This window comes from Ambystoma mexicanum, chromosome 10 (assembly GCF_040938575.1).
Source record: "Ambystoma mexicanum isolate Mex_15411 chromosome 10, UKY_AmexF1_1, whole genome shotgun sequence".
In the NCBI taxonomy this organism is placed as follows: Eukaryota; Metazoa; Chordata; class Amphibia; order Caudata; family Ambystomatidae; genus Ambystoma; species Ambystoma mexicanum.
Window position 1 is genome coordinate 761,798,859 of NC_090932.1, and position 23,995 is coordinate 761,822,853.

Consider the following 23,995-nt stretch of genomic DNA (forward strand, 5'->3'; position numbering starts at 1 on the left):
AGGCATTGAGGGAAAGCTCTTTGTCCTCGTATTGATTTGGCACTTATTCCCAGTAACTTGTTTTGAGAGAATTGTTTTCTTCTGCGTTAGGGCTGCAGGTTTCCACAGACGTAGTAGCATACTCTGATTGGCTCGCGCACTTGCTCCTAGTCAGCATCTACATCAGATTTCCGGATGTGGGAATTAATTTTTCCAATGCTAGATTCAATGCTCCAAATCTATGTTGAAGATTTCTCGTGCTTGGAAATGAGGTGCAAGGTGCAATATACTTTGTGTCGTTAGATTGGGTAGGGCAGATGATGTGGTATATGGCATCGGGTAAAATAGGCAATATCTTGAAATGCCACCTCTTTTACTTCTCACAGGGTTAGGGATGAGGCAGAATCGATGCAGGCTGTATTGAGGAGAAATAAGATCACTGCATTCAGCAATGATAGCAGTAATATCAGGTCAAATGTTGCCTATTTTAGCCACAATTAATGCCTCTACGCAAGAGGTGGAGATAACCGTTTTAAACAGTGCCCAGGTCCCATTTATTTATGTACTGAAGGGAAATTAGAGGGCACCCCTTCAACACAAGAAGAAATCCTTTGCATAGGGGCAGTCCAAGGTTAAGATTCTAACTACTATACTGGCCAAACGGCTAAATAGGGTTATTGGAGACCTAGTACATGGGGACCAGAACGGTTTCATCCCTGGCAGTAACACGGTGTTGAATTTGTGTAGATTACAACATGTTCTAGCACAAACGGCAGACTCTCAGGCGCAATACGCTATACTTTCCCTAGACGCCACAAAAGCGTTTGACTCGCTATACTGGGAATCGTTGTTAGCAGTGTTAAGGGAATTTGGGTTTGGGGGAGCAATTCATCAAATGGGTACAGATACTGTACATAGCACCTGTGGCAAGGGTTAAATCAGGGAGGGTGGTGCAACCGGTCTGGGACATACAAAGGGGCACTAGGCAGGGCAATTTATCTTCAAAAGCAGTTCCTAGATGCAGGCATTTGGGTGGGGGGAGTCAGACACTTAGTCTCATTGTACGCGGACGATATACTATTATACCTGAGAGATCCACAACTCAATGTCCCATTGGTACTAGACGTGTTAGATAACTACCCAAAGGTGACTGAATTCGCTTCAGCAAAGAAAAATCTTGTATATTCCCGATAGTGTGATTGAGGGGTAAGGGCGTGGATGAACTACCAGAAATTGGGCTACGGTGGGAGCTGGAGTGATTTAAGTACCTAGGGGTGGTCAGGAAGTGTAGTGTCACCGTGTTGGGATATCCAAAGAGAAACGAGACAAGGATGCCCGCTATCACCCATACTATATGTGCTGGGCCTGGAACCAATAGCAGTTTACTTTAGAAAGCAGTTTGTTGAGGCGGGAATTTGGGTCAGAGGAACTAACCATTTTATTTCCTTATATGCGAACAATGTACTACTGTACTTGAAAGACCTGCATCGTAATGTGCCGGTAGTACTAGATGTGCTGGTTAACTACACAAAAGTGTCGGGAATTTGCTTCAGAAGGGAGAAATCTTGCATATTCCCGCTGACTGGGCTGATGGCTGTAGGTGTGGAAGACCTACTGAAGGTGGGACTAAAGTGGCAGTTAGAATTGTTTAAATACCTGGGAGTGAACATTGGACACACGCCAGAGTTGATACATGAAAATAATACCGCAACGGTGGTGAAAGGTGTGCGGAAATCCATGAAGTTCTGGTCCAAACTGCCACTATCAATAATGGGCAGGGCGGGCATCACCAAGGTGATTATCTTGCTGCGGTTTCTATATTACTTTCACAATATGCACCGATATATCACGGCCTTGTTCTTTCGACTACTGGAAGTGCTCCTGCAGGAGTTTATGTGGGGCACCACACGTCATAAACTATCATTGGCTACACTGACTCTTCCTTACAGAGAGGGAGGGATACAACTACTGGACCTGGAGAAATATTAACTAGCAGCACAACTCAGCTTTGTGACTAGATGGCTCTCAGATGAGCCCACATCGGAGACCGCACTAGTACAGCAACTAATGGCTCTAGTACAGCTCAAAAAAGCATTGTGGGTGCCACTGGAATGCTTGGGGAGTGCCCCTATGGTAGTTGTACTGGGAAGGAAAGTGTGGAATAGAGTGAAGGTACTAATGCAGCTCAGGCAACCCTACTCGCCTGAGATCCTGATTGTCGCTGATGTATGCAAAGTTGACACGGATCTAGAACTGGTAAGATACTGAGAAAGGTGGGGTAGCTGCACTTGGTGAGATGTGCATGAGGAAGGTGTGATCAGAGGGTTTGAATTACTGTAGGGAAAAAGAGGGGTTGCCGGGGGGGGCAGTTCCTATGGTACCAGAAGATTAGACTGGTGGCCAAAAAGAGGTTCGAGAAATGGCCGGAAGAACTGGAAGTGACCCCCTTGTTGACCCTAATGTACAATGTGAGTGATGGCTGGAGACCAGTGTCCAGAATATACAGTCATTTGGCGGATAGACCCAACACCAAGAGCACAACCTTGAAAGCTAAGTGGGAAATTGATTTGGGTGGAGATATAACTGAAAAGGAATGGGAGAGAGCACCGATGCACCCTTGTGAAGTGTCCAGAAACGCTAGATTTCGATTGATTCAACTTAACGTTCTGTACCATACATATGACACCTCTCTGGTTGGCCAAATTTAATAGCACCACTCACCTACTATGTACATGGTGTAGCGCAGAAGCAGCAGGGATAATGCACATGTTCTGGGAATGCGGGCGGGTGCGACTGCTCTGGGGTCGGATAGAACATGCCTGTAGAAGGGCCGGGATAATGCTATACAAGAGGACTGCAAGGAGATGTTTACTAGGCATCTACCCCATAATTAGCAAAATTAAACAGGTGGTAAAATTCATGGACATTGTATGCATACTGGCCAAAAGAACTATCGCCATGGCATGGAAGTCTGCTGGTGGCCCGCATTATATGAGATGGCACAGAGAGTTTGAGCAGTGGGTTGAGGCGGAGACCAGGATATCGGGGTAGAGTGTATCCAGGTCTGGTGAAAGTGTGTGTCGCATATGAAACCTGGAAAACTTTAATATGGGATATGCTCCACCCGTCTGATGACAAGCCCCCTTGAGCGCACACGTGATCTGTATGAAGAACTTATCAGGCACTGTGGAAACCAATAGAAGAATTGTGATCCCCTGGAAGCTGCCCCCTGCCTAGAAATGGAAATAGCTGTCCACCATACCCCCCAAGCAAATTAGACAAGAGAGGCAAATTAGACAAGAGAGGCGTCAGAGATATGACCCACTGTCCACATGTGAAGACGTTTTTTGTTTGTTGACATGTTATGTTATTGTTAACAGTTATGGCTAACAGCATAAACAGTGGCAATATGTGATTGGTTGTAAGACAGTATTTGTTGCATAAATGCCAATAAAAACATTTTAAAATAAATTAAGTGCCTCAGGGTGAACATAACACACATGCCGGAACAAATGCACGGTAGCAGTGGTAAAAGGTTTAAGGAAATACATTAAATTTTGGTCCAGGTTGCCGCTATCCCTGATGGGTAAGGTGGCTATTACGAAAATGATCATCCTACCACGATTCTTATATTACTTTAATAACATACATTACTAGGTCAAGGCCTCCTTTTTTCCGCTTACTAGGAGTATTGCTGCATGAATTCCTGTGGGGGGGCAGCCCGTCACAAAATGTCACTTGCCACACTGAGCCTGCCTTATAGGGAGGGAGGGGTGCAACTACCAGATCTGCAAAAGTACTTCCTAGCGGCCCAGCTCAGTTTTGTGGCCAGATGGTTGTCGGATGAGGCCACAACCGAAACCAAGCTGCTGCAACGACTAGTGGCCCCAGCACGACTAAAAGAAATATTGTGGGTGCCACTGAGCTGCATGGAGAGTGCCCCTATGATGGTTAAGCTGGGGAGGAAGGTGTGGGGCAGGGCCCTGATGCTACGAAAACTTGCTCACCCCTACACCTTTGAGACTCCAATAGCTGCGGACGTCTGCAGGGTCGGAACGGCCTTGGCAACGGTGAGACACTGGGAGCGGTGGGGTATATACACCTGGGGCGATCTGTATGGTGACAGTCTTCAGGGAGTGTGAATCACTACGGGAGAAAGAAGGGGTACCTGGAGGGCAGTTCCTATGGTACCAAGGGGCTCAGAGGTTGGCGATGGAGAATTGGGATGCGTGGCCTGACGAGCAATAGCGAACCCTGTACTGACCCTAATACATAGTCTTAGCGATAGCTGGCGGCCGGTGTCCAGACTGAATAGTCTTGACAGACAATCACAAAAGCACTACACTAAAATATAGATGGGAAAAAGACATGGGAGCGGAGATAGCTGAGAAGGAATGGGAAAGGATATTGGTATATCCCTAGGAGGTGTCGCGGAATGCTCATTTTAGGCTGATACAGCTGAACTTATTGTACCGCAAATACATGACACCACATAGGATAGCCATATTCAAAACCAGCACACGACCACTGTGCCCCTGGTGTGGAATGGGAGATGCAGACCTGAGGCATATTTTCTGGGGATGTGAATGAGTGCAAAGTGTTACGCTCACCTGGTTCCCACAGGAGCGTAGATGGAACCCGGACAGCTGCGGCCTCCACCTACGTGAAGCGTAGGGCAAAGATGACCGTCTGGACGGACCCCCTTAGTCTTGTAAGCTTGACTCGTAGAAGTATTCTCCTGTAGATGGAGAAAGGAATTTAGCCCCGGAGGTGTGAATGCAGACCCCCTCCCCTGCTCCCGCTCTCCCCACTTGCCACCTCCGATATTACAAGATGCTGCCGGTGTTTCCATGATCACCATTCCCATTGAGTCCCATAGGACTCAATGGGAATGGGGATTAACACCATTCCGCCTCCGTGATTCCCGGGAAACCGGGGTTGTAATGCCCCGGTAATTCCGGGAATCACGGAGGCGGAATGGTAATGAGTCCCGCGGTAACCAGGCAGTTTTACCGCCTCGGTTACCGCCGGACTCGTAATGAGGCCCATTGTCTTTTCCTTCTTTCCTAGATGTGGCGTAAGAAGATGCGGCGTATTGAAGGATACAGCCTCTGGTGATAATCAGGTGAGTCTTGTAATAAAAGTGATTGTCTTTTTAGTCTCTACAGGCTCACCTTGCTATTTTCTTGTCTTTTCCCCAGATGTTGAAAATCATCGAAGAAATGACGGAGGCAGCGCCGAGTCGGAGATGCTGTGGGCTGGTGAAAATGGAGCGGCGCTGCAGCTGGAATACGACGCGTGCCGAAAGAATGTTCCTTCAGGCTCGGAGTGATGCAAGATCCGAAATCAGGTAAGGAATAGATTAAATCCGTAATCTAACCTCTTCTCCTATTTTCCTTTCTCTCCTAGGAGCTCCGTGTTCGAGACGGGCGTGGCAAAAGACTGGATGAGGGTTTGCAGGCACAGTGAGCGTTACGCTGCTAAATGCAGAATAACGCGAAGCATGTGTTGTAGATCGGGCGTGGTTTAAATAGCTTCAAAAGTAGTCCCAGGTAAGAAGTCCCTAGAACCACACCCGAGTGAAAAGTAGTCCTTGTGGAAAAATAGTCCCTTCCAGGTCTCACGTTGGCCTGAATGCATGTGCAGCATGGTCTGCCTGAGGTAAGTGATGACTATGAGCCTGGCGCCTTAGGCGCCAGGACTGATTCCAACTATGAGCCTGGCGCCTAAGGCGCCAGGACTGAACCCAGATAGCCCCTAGCCGGGGCTTCTGAGGTTTAAACAAATGACTGGATGCCTGCTTCCGGGGCGGATGGGCTTGGTCCAGCTACCCGGGGGCAGGCATCATGACACAGAGGACCTGGCCACGGATTGAACAAGCCTGCAGGAAGGCTGGGTTAGTACGATACGAATGGACTCCGAAAGAATGCTTGCTGGGGGCATACCCCAGAGTCTGTAAATATAAGCATGTGGTTAAGTTCATGGACATGGTGTGTATGTTGGCTAAAAGATCTATTGCAATGGCTTGGAAATCTGTTGGGGGCCCGCAGTATGTGCACTGGCACAGTGAGTTCAAACGCTGGGCAGAAACCAGAGTGTGGATGGAGGGGGCGGCAGATCCGGGACGGAGGGGAGGGATAAATGTGAAGCCTCGAAGGCATTGGTCTGGGACATGTTGCACCCATCGGATGACTAACCCCCCTGACGGTTTCTCAACCTTCTCTAAAATATCTGACTTTGAACTGGTTGAACCCAACACACGTTCCAGGCCAGCCGGGGCATTGCCTCCGGGCTGACGATATGGTCCACCCCTGGTGGGCCTACCACTGCAGTGCACACACGCCACTAAATTGGACATTTTTTAATACCTGACAAGTGAAGACAGTTGTTTGTTTGTTTTTGAGTTATTATGTTGTTGTTATTACAATACTGAATATTGAAAGGAACATCCTATGTAATATGAGACAGCTGATATATGCAGGACTGTGTTTATATATAAATGCCAATAAAAACATTAAAAAAAATAGGGGCAGTCCAAGGGCAATTTAAGGGGCACAAAAAGGTCAACATTTAAAAGCTGTACAAGTGCGTGTTGTAGGGCTACTATATGCAATCCATTCTTATCCCCAACATTGATTTCAAACTTTTAAAATTAATGCATGCCAATTTTAAGAAAACATTTCTGAAAATCTGTGTCCATCACTGCTGTACTATTTTGTACTGCCAGCTCGGGTTTAAGGTGGGGGGCAGGGATTTTACTTCAGTAGATTGCCAGAATTACAACGTGCAGTAACCTTCATGATCTCGCCCAGAATTCTCGACCGGATATCCGCACAGACTCATGAGTGTCAGTCATTTGCGAGACGAACACATTTAGATAGCTTCGAAAAGTTTTTCTGACCCCTGGAAACATTTATTGCGATCTACTGTGCATTTTTATCGGCTCATTTGATAATGCATACAATCAAGTCTTCTGCTCATCACACACACGCTCACTCCCTTTTCTACACATCACTTTTCATTTGTGAACAAAATGAGTTAAAATATTTATTGCAATGCAAACAATTAACACAAATGCCTGACATATACATTTTCAGTGAAAAAAAACATAATTAAAGTGACATGCTTAAAATCATTCTTTTTCATTGAAAAAACTGTATTGAAAGTTTGTTGGTGTTTCAGCAAAACAACCCCCTCCCACCACCAATATATGTCAGGGTTGTCATCTGGGAAATCACTTGAGGTGTCATTAGCGGTGAAACGCATGGATCGGGATGTGGTCACCTTAGGATAGATAATTGGTGAATTTGGGTTGCCAAACCAAGGCCCCATCAAGCCTCCCAAAATGGCCACTGGGCCTTGCTTTCCCTCTATTGTAGCTCTGGGGTTAACTGGCTGTGTCCAGAGACTACTTTGGCCAGACCAGGGCATTTGGCCATTCCCTGGCTCCCACCAAAGCACCCTGATGTGGCAACAGGGCCTTGCTGCCATTGCAGAGTTTTGGGCCACTGGTCATGTCGCAAGCACCATTAAAGCACCGAAAGTGGCCCTTGTTCCGGGCCCGAGACCAGGCCCCATGTGCCACTTTGCTTCTGTTGTGGACCTGTGGGCCAGTGGCAATAACCATTGGCTATGGACAGTGGTCAATTTGTATTGGCACTGCTGCCGGTCATGGCCTAGACAGCGGCAAGTCCCCGAAGTGGCAAGTGGGCATGGCCAGAAGCTGGCCCCTTTGGCCAGTTTTTCTCCAATGTATATTAATAGGCAGTGACAATGGCCATTATGGCAAAAATGTTTTCTCCAACCACAAATTTGATTGCCCCTTTACGTCCAGCAGTTTATTTTGAAGTGTCCAAGAGAATGCAACGACCGGTCACTTGGCTCACCCGCTACAGACCACAGACCGACATAAGGCCTTTTAGCTGCCTGACTGAATACTTTTGGCCACCAACGCAAGATCCGATCCCTGAAAGAGACAGGTGTCTCCGAACACAATAAGGGGAATCACCTTGACCCTCTCAAAGACATTTTTGAGAGACACTTTTTTGCGACGTCAGCCATTATTATTCGCAGTCGGTTTCCAGGGCTCCAGTGGACTCCGTTCTGCAAAACCTTTGGACCGGGGCATATTGCAGCCCCTGGGTCACCCCCAAACCTACGCAAAGTCAGGAGGGCACACAGTGGTGGAATATGCCACTCAAACAGCAAATAAACTGCCATCTTTTTTGTAGAGACCCCAAATCAAAGTTTGGATCCCCAAACTAAAATAAGGGTGACTCAGGGGCTGCAATATTCCCCTGTCCAAAGGTTTATCCTATTATTTATTTGTGTGACAAACCCAACCAAATAAAACAATACCAAAGATGTAACAAAGGTAAAAATTCTTTTATTTTCAATTCTATAGTATGTTGTCGGGTTTGGCACCCAAGGTTCAGTTCTGTGGTGTCATGAAGCTGGTCTGTATTGTCAGGTTCTATGTATGTCGCTGTCTTTTACACAAGATAACTTTGATGTTATGACTCCTTTCTTCAGCATGCAATGCAGTCCTTCAATGACTCTTTCTCGCTGTGCCTTCGAGGGGCGGATTCCTGTATCGAGCATGCATTTGTGTCCGTTTCTCAAGATGCCTTAACAACCCTGACACCTGTCCCCAACATGGAGGTGGCTCTTGCTAATGTGTCTTCCTAAGTGCCCTGTTGGACCTAGAACTCAAGAGTTCCAGCATGCAGTGTTGCTATCTACTTGGGCTTCTTGCATCTGCACTTTTTGACCCTGGTGTTTGGCGTCTGTTCCTGGGTCTCCACATCTGGACCAGTTCTGGACTTGACATTCTCTTTGTCTCTCATCTTTTCACCCAATCTGCTCTCATTCGTTGATCCCGTGTCTCCCTGGTGCTTCCTGATCTCAACAATTGTCCACTTGCACAGTATTCTCCTCACCAGAAAAGATGGTTTGTCTCATTTACACTGCTAAAGCAAAGTGGTTTCATGCGAGACATTCACCAGTTCCAGACAGCACCCCTGGTCTCGCTGCTAAAGCAAAGTGGTTTCAATGGAGACATACACTAGTTCCACACAGCACCCCTTGTCTCGCTGCTAAAGCAAAGTGGTTTCATGCGAGACATTCACCAGTTCCACACAGCACCCCTTGTCTCGCTGCTAAAGCTCAGTGGTTTCATGCAAGACATTCACCAGTTACACACAGCACCCCTTGTCTCGATGCTAAAGCTCAGTGGTTTAATGCGAGACATACACCAGTTTCACACAGCACCCCTTGTCTCGATGCTAAAGCTCAGTGGTTTAATGCGAGACATACACCAGTTTCACACCGCACCCCTTGTCTCGCTGCTAAAGCTAAGTGGGTTAATGCGAGACATACACCAGTTTCACACAGCACCCCTTGTCTCGCTGCTAAAGCTAAGTGGTTTAATGCGAGACCTACACCAGTTCCACAGAGCACCCCTTGTCTTGCTGCTAAAGCTAAGTGGTTTCAATGGAGACATACACTAGTTCCACACAGCACCCCTTGTCTCGCTGCTAAAGCTAAGTGGTTTCATGTGAGACCTACACCAGTTCCACAGAGCACCCCTTGTCTCGCTGCTAAAGCTAAGTGGTTTATTGCAAGACATACACCAGTTCCACACAGCACCCCTTGTCTCGCTGCTAAAGCTGAGTGGTTTCATGCGAGACATACACTAGTTCCACACAGCACCCCTTTGTCTCGCTGCTATTGCACAGATCCTTTCCAATCTCTTCACAGTCAGGGTTCCTTTGCTGCCACACCATTTGAAATGCATGACCTCCTGCCGAATTTGCATCAGCAAAAAATATGCATTGAGTAACAGACTGTCCTCCAGCACACAACTCCTCCTCCCTCACGTTGAGAGCTTTTCTTTCTGGCAGCAGTGCTCTGGGCTTGGTCAGTTGACTGTCTCCTTGGACGTAATTTTCTGCCATATGTAAAAGTCACCCCTCCATAAGGCCCCCGGACAGGATCACTGCCTGTACCAACCTCAAATCGCTGCAAAATAGGCTATCTACAACATGCACACTCCCTCCCTTCCTTCCTTCCTTCCTTCCTTCCTTCCTTCCTTCCTTCCTTCCTTCCTTCCTTCCTTCCTTCCTTCCTTCCTTCCTTCCTTCCTTCCTTCCTTCCTTCCTTCCTTCCTTCCTTCCTTCCTTCCTTCCTTCCTCTGATGAAACTATGTCCAGAGCCAGTGCTGCACACTCCTGTCTGATTGACGGACCTCAAGCAGCTGATCAAAGAAATCAAGCACATCTACCCAGGATTGAGTTGGACAACTCAGGGTGGCCCGGAGAGAAGTTGGCTTTGTCCTAGAATCTGAATCATAAAAATCAACAATTTTACATAGCGCCAGCTGCATAGTTATGAGTTTCTTTTATTTTTATTTTTTTTACATCAAGATAGGCACATTAATTTGCAAACCGGACCCCAGTACTTGTTAGAATTTGAAAATCCTCTTCAGACCCTACAGGAGATCCCCTGAAATAGATTTTTAATGTTGGGTTGAAACAAACCAGGGTTACTCAAAAAGACACCACAAAAAACTATGTTTCTGATTTCTATTGAAATATACTTTGGAAATGTAGGCTTCCACTGACCCTGGACCAGTAGCGTAGAACAATATGGATGTCCTATGAACTTGCAGTAAAACGTATTATTCCAATGCTAAGGCCAGGGCATTTTTTACACTGGGTTAAAGAAGGAATCCTGATGTAAATGAACAAGAAAACACTTCTAACCTGCTGTAAAAGCATCAGGGCAGAATTTGCCATCATCTTCTAGTCCATGTGTATCATTAAAGGGGATTTAACATATGCATAGCAGCCCAAACGCACACGGAGAGGACAATGTTCCCAAAGTGCCATTCCAAACCATCTCTGCTGTCATTCCGCCACCGTATGCCTACAAACTTTGGCCCCGGTTCAGGGCAAGATCCTTTCTGATCCCCGGTCACACTGCTCTCCTTTCCAGCACTACCGCTTTGGTGTCATGCGCCCTGGAGCCGTCTTTGGCAGAAACCCACACTGACTCTCCAATGCAAGTGCCGAGCACTCTTGCATTGGACCCCAGTCACTTAGTTCACCTTCCTAAGTATATTAAATTGCAAGCTGTTCGGGGTGGGGGGTGGTGGGGGGCGGGTGGCAACCAAACAGCAAATACTACAGACAGGCCCATACATGGCGCACTGTATGCCCAGATCTAGGAGCATGACAGTGGTCATCTGGGGGCATTCACAGATGAGGTCCTCTGAGTTTCCCACTGATGTCCACACCAAACTGCTGAACCGACCCTTTGATGGGGCCTACCTTTTTGGCTCCAAGGCTGAAGAGTACTTGGCAAAATGAAAGGTATGGTATGGTATGGTATTGTTTATTTCTATAGCTCCTACACACAGGCAAGTGTTTCAAAGCGCTCACGGCTCACTGCCCAGTCATTCTAATTGGAGGCTCAGCACGCTTCCTCTTCCTTTTTAAAGGATCATTGACTTCGCCCTTTCTTCCTTTTGGTTGAAGAGATATGCACGCCGCAGTAGACTGCAATAATGCCACAACATAGGTCCTGCTAAGGTGTGAATTGGACAATGACTAAACATTGTTTTTCGCTTCGCCTCTGCCACAGCCTCAAAACTCCTGTAATGTGTTCTTCCACCACTCTAAACAGGTGGTAGGGGGAGGGGGACTATTTCATCAATAGTGGACCTACACCATTTCCAGTGCCTGGGACTTGCAGGTTGTTTTGCACAGATTCGTCCTTCCCTTTTTAAAATGCTGCAGGACAAGACCCCCTTCTCTCCCCGTCCACCTACAGATGCTTGATTGCAGTAGGAGTTCTCTAAACTCCTGTCCCAGGCCTCCATAGAACTATCTCCAGGAAGGCTTAGTAAATCCACAATGTTTCAGTACCAAAGGGGGACCAGTCTAAGACCCATTCCGAATCTGACATTTAGTTGCACAAGGGCAATTTCCAAATGGTAACCCAACGCAAAGCATATTGTCTCTAGACATTCAGGATTGGTAGGTAACCCTGGAGTTTCAGTATTTCTATTTCCACTGACTTTTTAACCATAAGGATCTAAGCATTGCTGTTGGTGGTACACCCAACCAGTTTACAGTATTTACTTTCAGCCTCTTCTTGATGCCGCCAGAGTTTTCATCAAGCTGCTGGTGTTTGTGGCTGCTCATCTAGGGAGGGATTGAATTCACCTGTTTTACTCCCTGTGTGACTGGCTAACATGGGTCGCTCCCCTGAATGCTTATTGGGCATATGCGTGACTGTTTGTGCGTTTTTTTCTCATATTCAAAAAGCAGGAGACAGATAATACTCGGGTCTTCTGATTCATTGGGGTAGGGCCATCTCCCACCCTGAGGTACGTGTGAGGAACAGCTTTCAAGCTGTTAAAGAATGTCAAGCATATCCCCAAATGCCTGTCTTAGTCTTTCTTTGCCATCTGTGTCTCGTATTTCTTTTCAGTGCTGTAAACCTGGTTTGCCCGAGGTCTTTCAATAGCAGCCAATGGTTCCAATTTACGGCTTCTTAGGAGACACCTTGCATGTCTCGAACTTGGTATCCCACTACCTCCCAGGATCTCCAGTGGTGTGAAATCAGAGACAACCTACTGTAAGTGAAGACTTTATGCCAGCCTTAGAGACTCTCTGAAATGTCGGGGTGCTCACCTGGACAACCTTAAATTGAGCAGCCTTTGGGCTCAAGCAGAATACATGTGGCTTATCAATCTCCTCAAACTATGTGCCATCAGGTTGGCCATCATGGACCTTTCTCAAATTGTCCAGGGTAGGTTTTTCTAGATCTTGTAGAAAAGACTGTGGCTATGCACTACCTTAATAAGAGGGGTTGTGTGGGGTTGCTGCCTTTTTGCCAGGAAGACATGCCATTGTGGTTCTGGGCTCTGAAGAACATCGCTTCCCTCTTGACAGCTCAAGGACAATCTTGTGGCCTAGACTTCGGTCAGGCCTTAGTATCCCACAAGTTTGATCTGTGTCCGGAAGACTTAGAACGGGCTTTTGATTGCAGGAGGTCCCCTCTTTACTTCCAGTCTCAAGATGAAGTCTGAGTTGTTCTGATTCAGGGACTTTCACGGCAGGAGGCAATGGAGAATGTGCCACCTGTGCAGTGGAACCTTGACCCCCTCTATACATCACTGCCAACTTCTGTCATTTATTTGGTTTTCAGCAGAATGAGGAGGTTTACATCCACCTTGATATGGATTACCACAGATTGGCCCTGAAGGACTTGGCACACCACAAACCTTCTAGACATGTCACTTTGTCAAATATGGTTCCCCCCAATGAGAGTGGACATGCCCTCCCAGTTGAAGGTTGGAGTCCTCCATGCGAACCTAAGCAGCCTCAGTCTCATGCTTTGCTGCTGAAATGCTTAAATGCACAGATCGAGACATATCTGAAGATGTCCTGCATGCTCACTGGTCAATTAAGACACAGCCGACCAAAACACTCTGTGTCTGCAAGTGGTGTTAGCTCTAAAGTTGTTGTTGGGATGAGGGTCTAGTTTTGCTCAACTTCCTCCTTACTTCATTGCCTGCTCTTTTTGGGCCACGATGGCCTTTAGTCACAATTGACTGCCATATTGGTCTTCAAGTGGACACACAATCGGGGCGGTTTCCATACAATATCCACTGTAATGCATTTTTTGAAAGGTTCAACTAATACTTTTCCTTTCAAGAAAGATGGTTTTGCTGTACTTTTCAGCAGTAGCAAGAGTTTATATCCTATTCTCCGGCAATTGGCAGCACCTGCAGTGAACTCTGCAGAGCCATGGATAATGTAGGAAATGTGTGAGTTCCTGAATACTGAGAGCTCAGCACAGGAAGAAACAGAACAGTTCAGCATCATTCTTCTCTGTCCAGAATTACTCTACCTCTGGATATAATGTTGCAAGTGCCCCTCACCACCCCATACTCACAATGAAACAAAATGCTCCACTAGTTTACACTATGCGTTTCGAGCTTTAAGATTAGATACTGGAAAAAGAGAAGAGCTAAGCAGAGAAAAGGAAGTAACTAGAGGTGTGGGAGAGTAAAGAATACAAATAAAAATGGCAGAGAGGCCAAATGTAGCCTCTGCAGAGCCCCTTGAACCCAAAGCAACCTCAGGTGTACAAAGGGACACAAACTACAGACATTCCTCATGAAATTGCCAACCCCCAAGGACATATCCTCACTAGAGGTCCAACACAGGTGTGGGGGAATCTACTATAAAAACAGTCTGCTTCAGTCAGCCGGAGTGGGCTCTAAGAGCCGGAGGCTCATGTTTAGAGAAAACTGGAGACTGGAAAGCAGTGGGAGACAAAGGGGAGTGGAGAGGTAGCAGCAGTGGAGCGCATGAAGAGGCGGTAAGAGGATCAAGGGGGAGGTGGCTTCATAAGGGGAGTGTGCACCGGACGACTTATGGGAGTGGAGAAAGAGGAGGTTGTTACATCAGAGGTTAAGAGTGGTTGTGGGAATGGAGAGGCAAGAGGTGGTAGCATCAGAGGGTGTGGTGGTATCCAGGTAGGCGGTGCAAATAACAAAGGTGGAAAGGTAGAAGAGGGAATTGGTGAGCATTAAGGGAAAAGGTTGTGGTAACCTGAGGACAGTGGCAAGAGAAGAAGGTAATTTCAAGACAAGAGTGAAAGTCAGAAGGAGGCAGTAGTAGCCAGAATGCAGCAGGAACTGGTGAACCCGCCAGGAGAAGTAGGCGGTGGCAACATCAGAGAGTAGTAGTGACAAAGAGGAAGTAACCTTGTAGGGGAGACAGGAGGCAGATTCTCAAGGTACTGAAGGGAGATCACCCCGAGAAGGAAGTTACATTGGTGCTAAGGGTGCGACAAAGTAGACTGAGGGAATAATATCAAGAGGAGAAAAGGAAGCTACTCCAGGACCATTAGTTAGCAAGTAATGGGAGCAGGAGGAAAGAGAGAAGCCAGACCTAGCTATGAGGGATGGGCGGGATCCAGCAGGTCTGGTTGCCTCTATGCAGGACCAGACAGTAGGAAGAGGTACGAGCTGGTGTCAGGGAAATGACAGTATGTTTAGAGAGGTGAGGAAAGGGAAATCAAGAGAAAGCCCAGACAGAGCCTAGAATCCCTCTCTAGCTCCCCTTGCCGGCTTCATCCACTGGACCATCTGCTGACAAGGCTGTCATCGAGTGAGTAGTAGGGTACAGGTCCCTGGAAAGCCTAAAGCTAGTGCAGACCAAGACATGATTTCAAGTCACCCAAAAAGTCCCAGTGCCAGAAGGGATGAGGTAACATCTCTTGAACTATCCAAACAGGGACATGTGGCCTTTGCCACCAGAAGCCTAACATATTGTGCACCCAGGGAAGAGACATTGGGCAAAGGGGAGGTTTCTGAGTGAAAGGACCGCAGCCCCACTAAAGAGAGAATCACCCTAACATTCTTCTTTGTTCAGGAAGATGTGGTTTCCTTTTGCTCAACCTTGTAACATTCCCTTAATAAAGATAGTAAAGCTCACATGTGGTCTTGAAGTGCTGCATGATCCTACATGGAATCATGTGACAAGCCTAAACTAAGTGGACTGAATGTCCATAGTGCAATGCCCTGTCCCCACTATAACCAATACACCGTTCCAGAGCGTCCATACCAAGGAAAGCTTTCTTTTATGCACCGTCTTCCGCTGGTTCTAAGAGCCCTAGCACACTTCTTTACTTGGCCTTGGCAGATGATCGAGAGGATGGTTAACCGTCCATTGTATTCTGAGGCTGTGTGATACACTTCTACTGGGGAAAGGTCTTTCTGGGGATCCCTCTTTCCCTTGAGGTCTCCTCATATTATTACTGTACAAAACAACCCTTAGTGTCTCCAGTTCCCCTAGGGGGGTTCCCTGGACACTTCTATGGCAAGACTTGGCAGACTCCCTATCTTGCACTAGTTGCCTCGTTGGATGGGATATTCTCCAGTCCTACCTGGTTTCTTTTCAGGCTGTGGTAATTATAACCCCCTCCTCGACAGACCAATGGTTCCTCTCCTAGACTTTAGCGCAAGCTTTTCACAGGTTCCCAGTGTTGCAAAACATCTTGTCTTGTTAGTCCCTTTATATTATATTTTCTTCAACTTCATCATCCTTGCCATGCCTGAAGTTCCCTAATCGAAGACCTTCCCCTTGTATTACAACATTATTCTTTCTGTGATATTTAATTATCTGCACAAGTGCCTTTCAAATGCTATTATTGTGATATGTGACACTGCCTGGCTCCTTGAAGGTTCTGCTGTTTTTTAAGACACAAAAACCATTAAAAATAATCTTCATTCATTTCTAGAAGGATTAAAACAAAATTCTAAACAATATTATGGGTGCTGTCAGTGCATGACTCAATTTTCGCTAATACTGAAATCTATTATCCCTTTCTTTCCCAAAGACCTAACTCAGGTGGAGATTATTCGAAGTTGCACTGCAAAGCAGCCCGATGAATTGTCCCTCCAGGTCGCTGACGTGGTTCTGGTTTATCAGAAAGTTAATGATGGTATGTGACATTTTCTTTACAAGCAGTGTGTCTCAATTCCTTTGTGACGAAGTTCAGAGAAGTGCGCAAACATTATAATACAGTATCCATATAGTAATAATCAAAAGACAGATATGATAATTTCCACATTATAATTCTCAGACAGTTTTGCAAATATATCTATTTTTTCTGTGTAATGTGAATTATTCAACTGCACAATGTTGATTTCAGACTTTTTCGATCCAAAAGTAAAGATTGCAAAAATAAGGTCGTTTATTTATTTATTGTTTGCTTGTTAGGCGCTAATAAAGGAAGTAAATACTGTTTCAAAGCGCCCACAGGGCAACAGGGAGGGGACATGGGGATGTGAAACAATTAAACAATTAATACAATTAAATACATAAAGAAATATTAAATACAGTGCAGGGGGTGTGTGGGGGGGGGGCGAGACAAACCTACTATGCCTTGGGAGTGTCCAGAACATGGAAGTGCAGACGGGAGGGAGAATGAGATTGGTGCTGTGGCGCTCATGGGTGAAGCAGCAGGTGAAGTGCAATGAAGGGTAAGTGCTAGACTCCAGGTAAGAGGGTGAGCCGATGCAAGTGCTGAGGATAAACAGAAGCTAGGGGTGGCTCGGTGTGGGAGGTCAGGGCCCCAAGGATGCATAATGATATGATAGGTTATTTATAACGCACTTAATAGCGAGAGGTTTCTAAGCGCGGGACCGGGGATCAAACCTGTGTTGCTCCGTGTCATCTTGCTTCCAAGGCGAGAACGTTGCTGCTGAGCTATCCTCCCGAGACAATGTATTTCGAATGCTGCTCATTACACAAAAGTGCTAATTACCAAAATAAAAAACTATTTTAACAGAAATACTCCAGCCCATGGAGTGTTTTTTCTGTGTACCCTTTCACTCTAAATGCGAAGGGTCAGGACTCATGTTGCAGGGAAGTAGCTCAAATGAGAGTGAATGGAGCCCTGTAAGGTACAGTTGAAGGTGGATTTCTGGCAAGGGGACCCTAGCTGTAGCTGGTTATAGAAGTGGGAAGACTTGCACTACTAATCCGGAAATGGCAGAAGCAATGACCGACCAAGAGAGGTAAGTGAAAAAGGTGGATGTGAAGGACAGTAGTTATAAAAAGCAGACCCAGGTCACAATGTCGCAGGGACCTCTCCAAGTTGTCATTGATGCTCTCTATCGTAGACAAAGGGGACCCCTTCTAACCTGTCCTACTCAACCTCTGTGCCACATTTAGCATCATTGACATAAACCTCTTCGCAATGCACATGGGCCTTTTACGCCTTCCATTTATTTATTTATTTATGTATTTATTGTTTTCTTGTTAGGGGCTTGTACAATAAGAAAATACTGTTTCAAAGCACCCATTAACATCGCAACTCATTTTCAAACATTCGTATGGAGGAGAGAAGGAACGCAACTTGTGTTTTTGCCACCTCCCTTCCTCTGCGCCGTACAAATGCTCCAGCATGGACTTTCATGCTGCCGCAAATGCAGGCGATCCCTAGGGAGTCTTCCAGCTTTATGCAACAGATTGAAGCAGGCAGTCACCATAGGGATCCCTTGTACACCCTGCCTACCATGCTCTCTTTCAGTTAGGCACGGCTTACCATGCACGCATGCAAAGCAGCGCTCACAATTATTGGGAAATGCTTCTTACCATGCAAGCATACCAGGTAGCGTTTACTCACTTTGAACCGCAGAGTGAAAAAGTGCAGGGCAAAAAGCTGTGTTCCCCGCCGCCAAATTACGATTTTGTAGAACATGAGCCCCTTTCACTTTCCTGTCCATCTTGTAAAAAAGTAAACATTGGCTGCAAAATATGCTTTTCAGATGACATTTACTAATGGATTCCTATGTAATATTCCTGACCATTAGCAGGTGCGTAACCAAGGCATTTTCCAGAGGAATACATTAGTTTCACGCCTGCATGAAAATGTCATGCAGGCTTAAAAGGAAACGCACTGATGAGACGGAGGAGAAGGTACATTCTCTGCCTCATCACTGCTTGAAATTGGGGTGGACGGTTACATGGAGAAGTAAAAGCAAAACTATATAAAAGCAATAGGTCTTGCATTTCGGCCTTCATTTATAGCATCACCCCTTACAAAATGAGGGTGTTTGCATTTCATTAGGGAAAGCAGAAAATATGTTTTTAACAAAGACACTTATACAAGCGACTAAGAATGACAGTAGCAATAGCAATTTACAATAGCAATTTCTGGGTATTTTGCTATTAAACACAAAAAACAGTGTGGAAGAGTTCAGTAGACAAGTTGGCACAATGCATGACTAACAAGATAACAGAACTAGGAGAGGAGGGGTGAGGGCATCTAAGGAAAAGGGTAGTGGGGCCATGCATGCCCGTCAAGGGGATCAGAGGGGAGAGGAGATGTGGGCATCAAGCACCATTCATAGGAAGGTGGTGTGACCTATTGACCTCTGTCCTGCAGGAGTATAAGGTCGAGTAAAGGCTAAAATGCCCACTCAGCCTTCACGCGTCTACAATCCAAAGCCAACACAATCATAAAGGTAAAACGGGCACAGTCAAGAGATATACCTTCTTGACCTTTTGTGGTAACATGCGCCGAGGGAAGGCTATAGAGCGGTCTGAATGTGGTTCATTACCAACCCAAACTGCGAAGTATAACAGTCCAAAATAAAAAAATATATACACTTTAAATAAACACACCATATACATGATTAAGTATTAAAACGCCACACAAAACCCACCCCTGAGGAAAGAACACAGAATAACCAGCAATGATAGATTCATCACTCTTTAATATATCAGTGGTGAAAAGGCAAGCAAAAGCAACCATGTTCTTGAAAAAAGATTTGTGAGCAAAAAGGGTTGAAAGGGACCTAACCAGTCTCTAGGACCCAAAGATGGTCCAGGGGGGCAGATATCAGTCGAGAGTACCTTTGCAAATGTCTTGGTGGTTCAACGAGGTCGAACCAGGCTTCTCTGCACTGAACATGGTGTCAGCTCGGGGCACGAATGCAGCAGTTACAATGGCCCAGTAGCAAACTGTCGTTGAGTCTGGACCGAACAGAAGGTGGCTGTGGTCTTAAATCATCTACTTGTGCTGTGCTGCTCAGGCGGTCCCCATATTAAGTCAGCGGTCGCAGTTCAACAGCAGTGAGCTGCTACTAGGATGTGCAGGTGATTGGATTCTATGTGGAGGCTTGAAGTTCGCTATTCGGGGTATTGGGTAAATCGACTTACAGGAGTGATGATGAAGAAGTGGGTGTTTCAAACGCGGCTCCAGCAAGGCAAGGGAGCAGTACTTCAAGGTTTTAGCTGAGGCAACAAAAGTGCTTTTGCTGGTGGAGTGCAGCAGCGGACAGAGAACAATGGACACTAAAGGGCAGCTTTGAAGGGTCCTGCTAGATTGCTCAGCATCAAGCTCTGAGTCACGGCTCGGAGCGAGTTGACATTGACAACAGGGGCCTTGTCTGTTCTTGTTTCCATGTGCTGCGAGTTCCTCTTCAGGCAATAAAAAGCCAATGTCAGTCCCTTTGTCAGGCTCCTAAACATGGGGGAGGCTGGCACACACCTTCAGGGAACCTGCAACATGGTGAGGGCTTAGACAAGGTGGTGCCTAGCAGAGAGGCAGCCTTATGGTCCAGCAGCGGAGTTCATCCCCAATGGTCGCTGGGCATTGTTAGGGGACAGAGCTGGTCTGTACCCTGCAACACCTGCTTTCAACTCACAACTGGAGGACTTTAAAGAGAACATCTCTCTCGGCAATGTCCAGCGAAATCTTCTCAATTGATAATCCAAAGATGCTTCAAGATGATTCCCAAGATGATTCAAGGAAGTGGTGGGAGACCCCTTCTTTTATAGGCAAAGGTTCCCATGTGAACGGACTAAAGCTAGTCTGCTTTAGGGGGTCCAATCCCTGCTCTTGAAATGTGTGGACATTGCCCTTCTGATGTCACACCCAAGTACTTTAGTCCAGAAGAAGTGGAGGGGAGTGAAAGACAAAGATAGGCAGCGAGAATCAAGATGGCCAAACCCTCCCAAACTGTACAGATCCCTCTCTGGATACTCTAATCCTGCCCCCTCTCCTTCTCAATAGGATCCAAGGCCTTTAGGAATGCAGCCCCCTGGTGTGAGGCCTGGCTCTCTGTGAATTGGTGTGCCTCTTGGTTTCTGTTCCTAGGCCAGCATCCTGTGGAGTAACTGTCTTGGGAGAAAGGGTGTTACTTGCCCTTACAAAGGAATAAAGGGAAGAAATCCCCCGAGGCTACTTTCCTGTCAGTACAAAGAGGTGGGGCCTTGTCTGGGAGAAATGCACATACACCTTTCACAGCTGAACTGGGCCCAGAAGGCTGACACACGGTGCAAAATCAATTTAATGTGATTGGGATAACTGAGAGATGCTGGCCACCATACCCTAACTGGGGTATGGTTCATATTTACAGTTTATTGTGCCACCCAGACAGGATCCCCAGTGTTATGCAGTTTTTGGAACCGGGGTGCATATTTTAAATGCAGCCCCTGCATTGCAGAGATTTGGATGTCACTAGAGATGTCAAAGAGGGAACATGTGATCGCTGAACCTGCTCTGTACCACAGGTAGAGCAGATTCTGCGAATCGGGCCACTGATGCAGCAGGGCACAAGTACATATTGTGCTTTTGGCATGGAGTTTATGACGGGGGAATCTGATTAGCAGATTATGCTTTCATTGATGAAATTACCCACATCATTTTATTACTCAATAACATTTTAAAAAGCCAGGGCTTTCACACCCTTGCCAGATGGCGTTTCAACACAGGTGAGGAAAGGGGGTTTGGGACCAGCCAGAGGAGATGGGGTTGGAGGTTCCTGGAGCAGACAGGGTAGGCTGGGATGTGGGAATCTGGAACCAGCCAATGGAGGAGCGGGGGGGGTGCAGGCGTCTGTCCAGGGATACCCAGAGCAGCAGGAGGGGAGACATACAGCAGAGGATGTTTCATTAGGGCCATCTTGCAGGGGCTCCTAGTGAAGGGCAACGGGTGATCCCATTAGCCATGTGCCGCTCACCAGGCTTCCTGAGAGGGCAATGCGAGGAGTGAGGCAGCCAATCGGAGTTCAGATGGAGTATCTCGGTGTGAGGAATTTCCTTCATGGGTCACGTGTTCATGCAGCTTCCAGGGTGGAGGTGCTTAAGGGTTGGGCGGAATGCCTTTTTTTCACTTCTGCTGTGGCACACTCGTCCACCTTTTGTGGGAATACCGCCAGATCATTTTATTTTTCTGTTTCAAAGTAGAATTTCACAGTTTTTACTTAACCTTATTTCCATGGGAGTGTCCCTCACTGCATTCTTCAGATCCCTGCACAGGAGCTAATGTCCGCGATTGCCCATGTGAAGCTATGATTTTGTGTATTTAGTGGCACTAGACACTGAGTCAAAGTGTATTGGCCACAGGGACGCGCAAGAGTCTACAGTACCACGTTTACGTGGAGAATTGGGCCCCAAACCGCCAAAGATTCTGGAAATAGGCTGCAGCATAAAATGTGCCGCAGTTGCATTTTTCTGCAGGAGCAGAAAGATTGCTACAAATTCTGGATTTCCGGCCCACCCGCAGAATCTGCGCCTGCACCTAGAGGCGGTATCCAATGCAGAGTGGTGGAACTTGTGGTTTCTTTCACTTTCAGGCCTATGGCTAAGGTCTGCTTCACGCGGGGCCCTCTCCAAAGGCACATTTCTCAAATCACAATTCTCCACATTTTTCTGCACTACTCCCGTGCTAGTTTAACCAGATGTATGCCTGCAATTGGTTGTGTTGCCCTGTTGCAGTTTTTACAGGGGGGGGCATCCCACTATTGGGCTCTTTCCTCTCCAGCAGTGGACATGTGGGTTGGGGGGTCAGTGGCGTGGAAAGACTGGGGCATAAGGGGCTGTTTGCGCCTAGGACTTTGCCAATTAATGCAAGGGAGGAGGGAGTGGGAAATTGAAGTCTCCATGTTAATAAGTTAACTGGAATACCAATGATGTGCATTTATAAGTATATCCACATTAAACCATTTGAAGTGTACCCCACCTGGTTGCCTGATACAAAGAAGCCAGTGCACATTTTTTGTTTAAAAAATATCTTATGATACTGTGCTGCTGAGGCTCTCATTACCTGGTTGTTGTTGATAGCTAAGGTCTGAACTGATGAACGAATCCTGCAATGCATGCTGTAGTCGCTGTAGTACATACGATTTGTGTGTTCATCATAGCGCACCTTATGTCTCAATTTCACCTTTCTTTAGGAAATAGGTTGATCGTGTTAAATAACCAAATTTGAAATGCATGTTGATTAGTTAAGTGCCACGATTGTTCAGATGATAGCTGAGAGTGTCAAGCACTTGTTGCAGAGATGTATGTTCTTATCACAGTTGCAAATCCCAGCAAAGCAGATTTCAACCTTCCTCTCTGAGGGTGATAATCGTGATAGGTCTAGACCTGGTTCCTCGAAATACGGTTTTTGAAAACTGGGTTTCCACGCTCATTGAAAAGCCTAATGCATTAGTCGGGAGCAGTGGTTAGGTAGTCAAATTAAAGACCGAGAAGCCAAAGTTTCAATGTCCATATTTAAGCTTTGCCATTGGACAATGCTGTAATCGAGGACATCGGTTCCATGTCATTTCATCACGGGATGTTTTTTTCGCTGGGTTTTTTACCGCAGATTTATTAATGAAAATTTATTTATTTATTTTTTATTTTGGGGGGGTTCCCCCAAACTCTCCATCCCCTTTAATTTTTTATATATTCCCGAACACCCATAGCCAATTTATATATTTTTCTAACCCCCCCCCACCAAAAAAATTGGATGAGTTTTTTTCGACAAAAAATTTGCGGTAAAAAAAAACAGCGAAAAAACATGCGATGAAAGGACGTCGTACCAGCTCATCATATCTCACTGTATAGTACGGTGCTATCTTTGACGGAAGGGTTTGCCTTCTCATTTGTCAAAATAGCCAGACCCTAATGTTACAAAACTGTCATCACCTAAAAGCAACGTAGAACTTAGTGTGTGCTTTTCAAAACATCGACATCCATGTTCTAATATGCTATATTTGCACTTCATATAATAGGGACCACTATAACATTACAAACCAAACTTTTTTCGTGGCAACACTACTTTAAAAACATGGCCTCTTCTAGTCTCACTCTGTGTCCGGGTACATGCCCTTTCCTGGTCATTTATAATCTGTAGTCTCTATCTGCTTGCAATCCGTCTCCGGCCACGCTTCAGCAGTTGTGCATTCCTAATAGAAGTGCTGTACCCACGCTGGGGTATGTGTACCCTACTGATCTGTATCCGGGAGCTATATTGCAGCCTGCAGACCTCCTTCTGGCTGTGATTGATAAAGATGTGTCCTGTAGATGGGCTAGAATCCCAGTGCGGATTAAGGGGACTTCAAAGGCATTCCCATGCTGATTTTAATCACTAATAAGGCCCCCCATCAAGTTGTGGGCTGTGATAGCAATAACGGTGTGGAGGTGGAACAATC

At 46.3% G+C, this 23,995-nt stretch overlaps 1 protein-coding gene across 2 annotated transcripts in view; it reads left to right on the top strand.

The window, feature by feature from the left end:
* Positions 1 to 23,995, top strand: part of ARHGEF26 (Rho guanine nucleotide exchange factor 26) — a 736,698-nt gene that overhangs the window by 693,725 nt on the left and 18,978 nt on the right. For both annotated transcript variants that reach the window (XM_069618407.1, XM_069618408.1), the window contains exon 14: positions 16,399 to 16,503. In XM_069618407.1, coding sequence (XP_069474508.1) covers positions 16,399 to 16,503 — 105 coding nt within the window. The remainder of the gene's footprint in view (positions 1 to 16,398; positions 16,504 to 23,995) is intronic.